The sequence below is a fragment of the Oratosquilla oratoria genome, chromosome 13, assembly GCF_046742065.1.
Source record: "Oratosquilla oratoria isolate Oo_2021 chromosome 13, ASM4674206v1, whole genome shotgun sequence".
Classification (NCBI taxonomy): Eukaryota; Metazoa; Arthropoda; class Malacostraca; order Stomatopoda; family Squillidae; genus Oratosquilla; species Oratosquilla oratoria.
In genome coordinates, this window is record NC_134789.1 from 30,553,013 (window position 1) to 30,565,512 (window position 12,500).

The 12,500-nt window shown below is 39.4% G+C and overlaps 1 protein-coding gene across 1 annotated transcript in view; it reads left to right on the forward strand.

Annotated features, from left to right (window-relative positions):
• The window catches only part of LOC143032206 (uncharacterized), an 819-nt gene extending 214 nt beyond the window's left edge, over window positions 1-605 (forward strand). The window contains exon 1 of the mRNA XM_076196677.1: window positions 1-605. This exon is cut by the window's left edge and continues 214 nt beyond it. Within this exon, the coding sequence (XP_076052792.1) occupies window positions 1-605 (605 nt within the window).
• Window positions 606-12,500: the final 11,895 nt, after the last annotated feature.

Consider the following 12,500-nt stretch of genomic DNA (forward strand, 5'->3'; position numbering starts at 1 on the left):
AAATTCTCCGTATAAAAAGCACATTCAGGGCACTGTGCTATCCAGAGGGCCTGTTATCCAACTCCTTGCGGAAGGCAAGAGACATCAGGCAACGGAAAAACCCGATAAATAGAAAAGACAAACAATTTCTAATTGTACCAGGCTCAGACTTTTCACGTTTGTTGGGAGATGCAGTTCGTCCACTAGGACTGGAAGTTGTGAACGACACTGGAAAGAGGATAAAACAGCTTGTAACGCCGACATCAAGCATAACAAATAACCTCAGCATCATCTACAAAATACCATGTGGTGGTTGTGAAAAATCGTATTACGGAGAGAGCTACAGAGGTCTGGAAACAAGGATCAAAGAACACAAAGCAGACCTTCGACACCACCGCCTTTCTAACGCGATGGTGAATCATGTGGAACAAGAAGGCCACCTACCCGACTGGCAACAAGCAGAAATAATTCGAAAAGGACTGAGAAAAGGACAGAGGAAAGTTATCGAAGCCTTGTACATATCCACCAACTCTAACATTAATCAGAAAGTGGGGAACATAAAATGGACAAAATATACGGCTGAGTATGCAAAAATGAGAAATTGCCCCAACACAGCGCCAACATAACATGAGTATCCATCCGAGTTTGATTTATTTAATTTATCTATTCATTTTATTCCATTTTCCATCTTTTGATCACATTAATTTTTATCACAATGTTTCATTTCTGTTCTGGTAATGCGAGTTTCTTTTCATGATCACACCATAATCAAATTACCAAAAACATGACATTCCGCCACATTTTATTTAATTTATTTATCCTTCCCCTCTTTTGTTCAAGTTTATTTCACATTTTTGTATCACATATAAACGTTTAATATTTTTCTGTTCTGTTAATATGTTTCTTCTCACAACATGATCACACTATTCTCATATTGTCATAAAATATGACATCTCGCCACATTCTAGGACACCTCAGCCACATACAACTGTAATTTATTCCATCCATCTTTTGTTCAAATTTATTATTTTGTATCACTTATTTTTGTATCTCATGAATATTTAATATGTTATTCTTTAATATGTTTTCTCGCACACTATTCTCATATCATCAATAAGTGTGACATCTCGCATCATCATAAAATGTGACATCTAGCGAAACCGGTCAGGACACCTCAGCCACTCTATTCCCACAAATGTTCGATTTCTGATTTTTAGTTTAAGGTACATTTCACACCATGGTTTATTGGTTTCACACAAGTCATATCATACTCACAAAATTATAAATTGTACATTATAGAACAACACCTCACTCAATTGTAAACTCCAACGGACCCCCACAAAGAGGGAACGCGGAGTCAACCAATTATGTATACTGCCAGCTTTATTCCCAGAACTCGTCGCCATCAGAGAAGCTTTGAATAAAGTCAAAACTCTCCCCCGTTCCCCAACGCAAATAGTCATCCTATCGGACTCCCAGTCCAGCCTATATGTAATACAGAGTGAGTACTGCAAAACAAGACCGGAAATCCTCAAGGAAATACTAATCCTATCAGAAGAAATCGCACGATGCGGACTCCGTCTTCGTTTCCAGTGGGTGCCCTCCCATGTAGGCATCCATGGAAACGAGATGGCCGACCGAGCCGCCAAACGAGGGGCCCTAACCTCTGAAGAGGATTGCATCTCGCTCTGCTTTTCAACAAGTGATGCCAACAAAAAAATTGACCAAGCAACATGGGAGCTCTGGTCAGAGGAATATGCCGGGACTGCCGCTACCCGAGGCTGGCCCATCAAGACATGCAATAAGGGAACCCTCTGGACCCACCCTCATCCACTTCCAGCCCACATTCTTCACCTCATCTCAAGAATCCGTGTCAACCACTGGAAAACCCGCTATCTGAAGACCGTCTGTGCCTGCGGGACGGAGCTGGTCTCTTTCCTCCACTGCTTATTCCTATGCCCCATCCTTCGCAACCACTTCCAACCGCTGCTGAACCTCCTTGGGAAGAGCCCCCCAAGAATGTTGTATTCAGTCACCGACCACCACAGCATCATCATGGCAGCCCACCTAATCTCCACCTCACCAGTTGGACACTTATTATAGCACCGCTGGCGCTTGACATCTTCCCGGAGACGAATTAGATATACTAGATGTAGACACACAGCCAATAATGAGAAACTAAAAGACAGTCCCTAATCGGATCCCTCCGCCGGGACTAAAAAAAAAAAAAAAAAAAAAAAAAAAAAAAAAATCCCAGAGTATCATTCCTCTGAAGAAGCTACAAGCGAAACCGGTCAGAAATAAACTCGGAACGAGACCCGTGAGACTCTTTTTGCACCTTTTTCATCTTGTCACACACACAGACACACACACATATATAAATACATATATATATTTATATATATATATATATATATATATATATATATATAAATATACATTTACACACACACACACACACACACACACACACACACACACACACACACACACACACACACACACACACACACACACACACACACAAACATATATATGTGTATATATAAATGTTTTTTGCGCGCGTGTGTATGTATGTGTGTGTGTGCGTGTGTGTGTGTGTGTGTGTGTGTGTGTGTGTGTGTGTGTGTGTGTGTGTGTGTGTGTGTGTGTGTGTGTGTGTGTGTGTGTGTGTGTGTGTGTGTGTGTGTACATACATATACCAACGTTTTTTTTCTCCTTACAAGGTAGGCAGCCAAATTAATTGGCATAGATCCACTCCCCCCCATCTCATCCTCACATACTCCACTCCCATTCATGCTCCTGGATGACGGGTCATCCCTACATCTCACCCACTACCCTGGGTCAGAAGCAATGTAGCTAGACACAGCCCATTCACAGCAAGTCGCTTCATTTAATCGGTGACCCACCTCTCCGTCCTTTCATGCAGAAAAATAGAAGGAGAGAAATACCTTAGGGCTGCGTCAAAATATCATTCAGACATACTCCCTCACCCCATCCCCCACCCACACCCTTCCATGCATCACAGTATCATCCATACACCATTCTCCACTCATCCATATCTTCTCTCTTCTCCCTTCTTTCCTCAACAGACATTTCCCTCTTTCCCAATGCCCCTTTTACCCCACCCATCCATCTCATCCTTGGTTGCCCCCTCATGTTCACTCCTTTCACCTCTGCTTTCCACACCTAATCTTTCTTCACTCATTCTTTCTATGTGTCCAAACCATCCCAATACTCTTCCATCAACCTTATCTTCCAACCCCCTTTCCACCCCTGTTCTCCTCCTCACCTCCTCGTTTCTCATTCTACCCAGCCTAGTAACCCCTGCCATACTTCTTAGGCATTTTATCTCTAACACATTTAAACTCTTCCTCTCTTTCTCTCTTATGTTTCATGTTTCTTTCCTATACAGTGCTGTCGACACAATCACTTCTTCATACAATCTTCTCTTAGCATCCGTTCCAAATGTCTATTTCTATTACACTTTTGTTCCCCCAGGGGATTTACTTGCTTCTCTCAATCAACATTCTACTTCCATCTCCACTCCTCCCTTTCTCGCCACACACACGCACACGCACACACACACACACACACACACACACACACACACACACACACACACACACACACACACACACACACACACACACACACACACACACACACACACACACACACACACACACACACACACACACACACACACACACACACACACACATACACACACACACACACACACACATATATATATCTTCCAATTGTAGTATCATAGTGGAGATGGGTTGAACGCAAAATTTCATATATGTGTATGTAACTCGAGCATACAAATATATAAGAAAAAATGCGCTGAACTTATATCTCTCTTGATAGCCTAGTTGGTAAGTCACTGCCGCACTTGTCATGAGGATGCCGGGTTCGAGTCCTGGGTAGTACCACATTTCAATTTCAGCATGCTGGCCTTTGATGGCTTAGAATTAAAGTGCACTGTGGTTGTTAAAATGTATCTCTAATCACTGGGACCCATTCAGTGTTGTACAAATACTTTCCCGCATGTATATACACACACACACACAGACACACACACACACACACACACATATATATATATATATATATATATATATATATATATATGAATATACATATATATATTACACACAGGAACCCACAGTCGGAGAAAGAATAAACTTCGAATAAAGAAGTTTATTCTTTCTCCGACTGTGGGTTCCTGTGTGTAATTTACAAATGTGCTACTACATTTCTGTTTAGATATATATATATGTTTATATACATATATGAATATACATATATATATATATATATATATATATGTATATACATATATATATATAATATATATATATATATAGATAGATAGATATAGATATAGATATAGATATACACATATATATATATATATATATATATATATATATATATATATGTATATATATATATATATATATATATATATATATATGAGGAAGATGGAAAAAGAAGACACAGGTCTAGGACCAAGTTTATTCCTGACCGGTTTCGCTTAGAGCTTCTTCAGAGGAATGATACTCCTGGATGAAGCTGGTGGTGTTCTGTTACCAAAACAGGTATCAATAATATCTTAATCAAATATATAGAACAAGACATTATCCTGAACTAGAGCACTACATAATGCCTTAGTTATAGCTTAGATAAAGCCATATTAGAGAAAACAGAATATGAAAAGGACTTAGGTGTTTGTGAGTCCTAAACTTAAATCCAGGAAACAGTGCATTAGTGCCAGGAATAGGATTAACAGGGCATTGGGGCTTATTGCTAGGATGATTACAAACAAAAGTACAGATGTACTTATTAAACTTTACCTGGTAATAGTTAACATAAGAACATAAGAATGAATGAGATTGCAAGAGGCCATAAGACCTACACTAGGCAGTTCCAGGTCCACTACCACCTGTCATCCCCATCCATAAAGGTGTCTGTTTCTTAAAACAACCAATAGTTTCAGCACTCACTACATGGTTAATAAGTCTATTCCAATCATTGACCACCCAATAAGTAAGCCAATTCTTGCATATTTCCTTCTTAAATCTAAATTTGTCCTATTGAAATCCATTACTGCTAGTCCTGCCCTGTTGTCTTAATATGATGACCTTGTTTGCGCCACCCTTGTTAAAACCTTTGATCACCTCGCACTCTGCTTTTTTCCAGAGAGTGTAAGCTAAGATACCTAAGCCTCTCTTCATAAGGTAAATTTCTGAGCCCATGTATCATTTTGGTCATTCTCCTCTGTACTGATTCTAGTGAATTGATATCCATTCTATAGGACGGAGACTAAAAAAGCGTAGACTCAGGTGTGACTTGATATAGGTCTTTAAGATTCTAAAGAGAATTGACAACATCAAAAGTGACAAAATTTTCACACTGAATGAAAATCAGACAAGAAACAATGGTCTCAAACTGTTTGGAAATAGATTTAATTTAGAAGTGGGTAGAAACAATTTCGCCAACCGTGTAGTTAATGAATGGAATAAACTTCCTGCAGAGGCAGTGCAATGTAGTTCAGTTCGAATCTTTAAGAATCATTTAGATAAGCACCTAAGATGCTGTAATGACTATCATTTATTTTATATTATTTGTTTATTTGTTTTGTTATCATTTGTCTGTTTATTATCATTTGCTTGATTTTCATTTATCATTAGTTATTTTTCAATTTATTATTATTTACTATTTACCTGTTTGTTTATTATTCAACTATACCTATGCATTTATTTATGTATTTTATTTATTATTTACATTATCATAGTTTTTATTTATTCACTTATTTATTTATTTATTTATTATCTATTTATTTATTTATTTATTTATTTGTTTCTTTATTTATTTATTTATTTATTTATTTGTTTATTTATTTATTTATTTATTCATTTATTTATTTATTTATCTATCTATTTATCATTATGATTTTTTTCGCATCCGACCTAGATATGGACCAAAAGGTCTCCTGTCGGCATCCTATGCATTTGTAATCCTTTGTAAAAATGTACTGCGCAGTCAAGGATAGGTTTAACGCTAGATAGAGTTTGATAATCATCTCAGCACTTCTATTCGTAATCGTCCTAGCAATTAAACTTAATGCTCTGTTAGCTTTATTTCCTGGATTTAAGGCCAGGATTCACTAGAACTCTCAAGTCTCTCTCGCACTCAGTTTTCTCTAAAAACTTGTTTTTTATGCTATATCTGTTTTCAGGGTTGTGTAGCCCTACGTTTGACACGCTGCACTTTGAGATATTAAAGTCCATTTGCCATTTCACCGACCATGTGACCAATTTGTTAAGATCATCTTGCAGAATCTCGGTGTCGTCTCCTGACCTAATTAGGCGTTCTATCTTAGTGTCGTCCAGAAACTTACTAATATCACTATTGGTCCCATTGTCCAAGTCGTTTATGTACATGATAAACAATAAGGGACCCAAAACCGAGCCATGAAATAATTCCACTAGAAACACTCCCCCATTTGGATTTTACACCATTTGTGGTGACCCGTTGATTTCTGTCACTGATTCAAGCTCTAATCCATTCTAACACTTTTCCTCCTATGCCACGGGCTTTGATTTTATTCAGTAATCTCTGGTCGAACGCTTTGCTAAAGTCAAGGTAAATAACGTCGTAACTATAGTTGTTATCTGACGCCTTATATACTTTAATGTAAAATGTTAGAAGATTAGTCACACATGACTTACCCTTGGAAAAACCATGCTGTGTCGCAAATCAAATTATGTCTCTCTCGATGTGATTTCTGAATCTATTAACTATTATTGATCCAAGCATTTTACCTATAACTGATGTCAAATTGATTGGCCTGTAGTTGCATTTAGACGATTTATCTCTGTTTTTGAAAACAGGAACGTTTGCCTATCCCCAAGCAATAGGCACAAAACCAGTGTCTGCCGACTTATTAAATATTTGTGTTAAATGGTCGCAAATTTCAAATTTACACTCCCTAATCACTCGGAAAATTTTCCTCTGGACCCGGGGATTTTGTAGCTTTAAGCCTTATAATATGTTACTTCTATCTTACTAATGCTGATATTAGATCGTCTACTTTCTTCATCCCCACTGAAAATAGGATCGCAGTCAGGTACCTTATTTAACCTCTCCTTAGTAAACACGGCGAGAAAATATTTGTTAATTAAACGCCTCGCTCATTTTTTCATCCGATTCTATCATGACATCTTCGTCGTTTTTAATTGGGCCTACCCTTTCCTTATTTTTTGTTCTGTAGAGATGAAAAGTCCTTTGGGTTGGATCTCGCTTTTCTGGCAACCTTAATTTCATAATTAAGTTTCGCTGTGCGTGTGTTCTTTTTAAATAGTTTTGCCATATCGTTATATTTGGATCTAAGGTGTGTTTCCCCGTTTTTTATTCATACGTCATGTCCTCTTTCCATTCCAATCTTATATTTCAGCCTGTCCGTCATCCACTTGGGAGTATTACTATTATTCCGTACTGACTTGAGGGGAATAAATTCATTTTGATTAGTTAGACCTATCCTTGACTATACGGTACAGCTTTGGTCTCCGTCTTATAGAATGGATATTAATCAACTAGAACCTGTACAGAGGAGAATGACCAAAATTATACAAGGTCTTAGAAGTTTACTTTATGAAGACAGGCTTAGGCATCTTAACTTATACTCTCTGGAAACACGAAAAGTGAGATACGATCTAACAGAGGCATTTAATTGGGTCAAGGGCTTAAACAAGGGTGATGCAGCAGGAATTGGTTTACCAACAGAGGGGTTAGCGAATGGGATAGATTTAATAACCATGTGAGCGCTGAAAATACTGATTAATTTAAAAGAACATTAGGAGCTTTATCGATAGGGATAATAAGTGGTAATGTACATGGAACTGCCTAGTGTAGGCCTTATGGTCTCTTGCAGTCTCCTTCATTCTTATGCTCTTATGTTACTAATATTTTGAGATAACCTTTTCAATGACATTCAAATGTCATTCACATTAGCGAGAGAATAGTCAAAATACTTAAAATCCACTATCTTGGACAAAGCTTGGAATGTAATATAGTAGTTTGAGGTTCATAAAAAATAAATGTACGATGAACATAGAAAAAGCATGAGGAATAAGTACTAAAGTGGCAAGAAATTTTACCTTCAGAAGGATTGGATCAATTAAATCCCGAGCAATGGAAAGCAGAAGAAGAGGGATCTAACAATTCATGAAGTGGAAATCGATTAATATTTGGTAGTCTCTACTTGTATTTGCCGACTCACCCTGCTCCATTTGCAACAGCTGTGGCAACTAGTGAGAAGCATAGGGCAAGAAGTGTATAGCTGTAGTTCTAGACGTTCTTTTTATCACTATGTATTCAAACAGCCAGGGCAAGTGGTAATTACAAGCGGCTTTGGGTATCAAACCTATCGTCTTACTTACTACGACAAATCAGGACCAAACGACACAGCGAAGCAATTAAAATTGTAATTGTAAAAGGATGGGGCTGTGGTATTAAATCCGTTATATTTATGCATCCAGAAGCTCAGTTATATGGTTGGGAACGGTTTTTATTGTTAGTCTCTATCTCAAAATCAGTCCTTTTGTACTTAAACTGACATTGTGGTTTTATCCGTACAAAAATACAGGTAACCCTGAAGAGGATAAATGAAAAAATAGAAGTTGTTATTTCATCCAGATTCGACAACACTCTCACAGACATGTGCATTTCTTCAACAGAAACGCTATGAGAGGTTCCGCATCCTAACCTCCGCGGCGTGCGCATGGGAACGTACGTGGGATGCTGCCAGCAAGGGGAGACCTCCCTCCTCTCAACTCCCTTCCCCCTTCTGCTCCCTTCTACGCCCCCGGTGTCTGCCTTGGCGCTCAAGACCCTCCCCTTGGACTCAGGTGCCACAAGGGTCCTCTTGTTCCTGTGTCAAGCTGTGATTGGTGGTCCCTGCGTGGCACTCCGGAGATATGCTGGCACTGTGTAGGCTTAGACACAGCCGGCTCGAAGGTGGTATGACAGAGAAGTTGTATAAGTGCCTACTGAGTCACTGAGTGTTATGGCGTGGGCAGAGGACATGAGCGCAATGAAAACACGTACAGTAGAACGCGGATGATGTAAGATGTGGAGGAAATACTGAAAGGACATTGTGGTGTATTTGTGTGAGTGTGCGTGTTTGTATGTGTGTGTGTGTGTGTGTGTGTGTGTGTGTGTGTGTGTGTGTGTGTGTGTGTGTGTGTGTGTGTGTGTGTGTGTGTGTGTGTGTGTGTGTGTGTGTGTGTGCGTGTGTGTGTGTGTGTGTGTGTGTGTGTGTGTGTGTGTGTGTGTGTGTGTGTGTGTGTGTGTGTGCGTGCGTGCGTGTGTGTGTGTGTGTGTGTGTGTGTGTGTGCGTGCGTGTGTGTGTGTGTGTGTGTGTGTTTGTGTGTGTGGTGTGTGTGTGTGTGTGCGTGCGTGTGTGTGTGTGTGTGTGTGTGTGTGTGTGTGTGTGTGTGTGTGTGTGTGTGTGTGTGTGTGTGTATGTGTGTGTATGTGTGTGTGTGTGTGTGTGTGTGTGTGTGTGTGTGTGTGTGTGTGTGTGTGTGTGTGTGTGTGTGTGTGTGTGTGTGTGTGTGTGTGTGATTCACCAGGGTCTTGGATCACATGTTGGACTCGTGATCGACAGTTATTTCCCTCCCGGAAGATATCTCAGAGCTCATATATGACCGATCTATGGGTAATTCTGTGACCTTATACGCAGACACACATCCAACTCCCTGCCCACAAGAGTCGGAGTAACGACTCGCAGCACAGTGACACTGAAATTATTTTAGCCCTGGGCGGGGATTCGAACTAGGACGGCCGTAGTGGCCGCCGCGAACGTTACCACCGCGCCATCGTGTGTGTGTGTGTGTGTGTGTGTGTGTGTGTGTGTGTGTGTGTGTGTGTGTGTGTGTGTGTGTGTGTGTGTGTGTGTGTGTGTGTGTGTGTGTGTGTGTGTGTGTGTGTGTGTGTGTGTGTGTGTGTGTGTGTGTGTGTGTGTGTGTGTGTGTGTGTGTGTGTGTGTGTGTGTGTGTGTGTGTGTGTGTGTGTGTGTGTGTGTGTGTGCGTGCGTGTGTGTGTGTGGTTGAGCGCGTGTGTGTTTGCTTTTATTCTTCCGTGTGTGTGTTTCTGTTTGAGTTATCTTTTTATGCGTTTGAAATATACATATTTCCTGACAAAACAAAGCCCCTCAATGGGAAGTTGCATTTTCAACAGATTCCTTCATATACAGTCCTTCTTTGTCAACCCTGCAGTTCCTGGAAGTTCCCAGCAATCACACCAGGAAGTGCCGAGCCGGGAATCCCAGTGAGAAATGGTGACGAAACTTCACCGTTCGGGTTTCATGGCTTACTGTGGGCACGATGTCGCAGACCGCTGTGTCCACAGTGAACCATGACTTGAAGCCTGGGGTTATTGGAATAGTGCGTTGCAATTAGTCAATTATAACTAAGCAAGAGTTATACATGGAATACCACAGAGTAACACGTACCCCTCCTCTCAAAGATTACCTGTTTATATTTAAAGACAAACCATGTAAGTCTTGCTATCGGTAAGGCCATCATCATACAAGGTCATCAAAACAAGATAATATCAACCAAGAGAACTGTGTACCCTTATGTACAGCTGTCATCACTCAGCCTACTCCCCAATAAGAAAGGATTAACGAGCACAGCAGAAGTAAGAAAGAGTTAGAATACGTCTTCACTATGGTGTTTTCTCCTAAGCTGAATAACATCGTCTAATATTAGCCAAAATAGAATTTCTATAGAACGCTACTATAACATAACAACTATCCGAGATATCATAAGGCGTTCTTTAAATAATGTTCCTTAAACCTAATGAAACTATCTGGTGTAAGTCAAAATTAAATCTATAGAGGACGCCGCCACAGCTAATATGTACTACATAACCAGTTTTTGGAGACACACATAATATTGTTCCACGGTTTATGACACACAATATTGTTCCACGGTTTATATCAACTTCCTTCTTGATAATCTGACATGACCGCCTAATGGATATTTCAAAACCAGATTGTGTGTTTTAAATCAAAGTTTATTGACTACGTTACAGAAAGGATGCGCCTAAATTCACTTCTCTGCCATGACGCACTCAACAGATTTCATTGTCTAACGCCAGCCGATTTCTTTCCGTTTAGAGAGCGTCACATGAACAAAGAGGCTAACCTGTTATTATCACTCATAGGGTGACTTGAAATGCGAGAAAAAGTGTGTGTGTGCGCGTGTATATCTGTGTGTGCGTGTGTGTATATGCGCGTTTGTAAGTGAATATAAACATGTTTATCGTAGTCATATATATATATATATATATATATATATATATGTATATATATATATATATATACATATATATATACATATACATACATATATATATACATATACATACATATATATATATATATATATATATATATGTATGTATATATATATATCACTAAACTGATATATTTATATATGCCTCAAATTTTTCGTGCCGAAAGGCATTTATCCTTTCATTCTAATTATGGACACTATTCTATTTGTCTCCGGTGCCCATTTGGTATGTTTTTTTTTTATATTTTTCTTCAGGTACCGTCACAACTGTGATGATGTGACAATAATGCAGTCCAAAAGTGTTAGAAACAAATCTCACACCGTGAGTTTTACAGATTAACTGGCGCTGGAGACAATGAAGATGGGCTAAGTGTGCCTCACTATGAGCTTGGAATTGGCAATTCCTTCAAGATTGAAATGGAAACATAATTATACTTTGTGCTACCTTAGTATTTGAGAAGCCTGGTTTACAGAGCTATGAACCGGTTTTCGATTTCTTATAAACACAGAACTTGGCAAAGATACAATCTTGATATTCTACACTCGCCAATCACCACGTGTGCGGACGTTTGGGCCCAGAACACAATCCCTTTTCGGGAACTGACCCAGGACATAAAATACCACAAATTACCGAAGTGGGCTTATTTCCTGGGCCAAACGTCCGCACAAGTGGCGTTTGGCTTGTGTGATATTAAGAGACCGAGGTGTATCTCTTTTACCATTAATCCAAATCAGCATTATATATAAATTTAGGAGAGCAGTCCTGCTAGAGTGTTTATGATAACTACAACCACTTTTCATAGAATGACACATTTTATGAGTCCTATTTTGTCCATAAACTAGAAGCCTTCCGCAAACGACCGCTTTATAGACAGAAATATTTAATTACAAGTGAGGCAACCTCTCGTAGGACTCACTCATTTTCTCTAGGGAAAATCCCTGGCTGAGCATAGTAAAGGAGGAGGGAAGTTCTTTGCAGTGTATAATTAGTTTTCTCCTTGTCATTATAAAACATAACATTGTCATGTTATCTTTATACCGCCTCTGGCTAACGCCAGACGACATTATTCATGCCGAGGGCAGATTTAGGATAATTGGGGTCTCAGTCGATCGAGACCTCATTTCCCACTGCGTCTGTCTTTGATC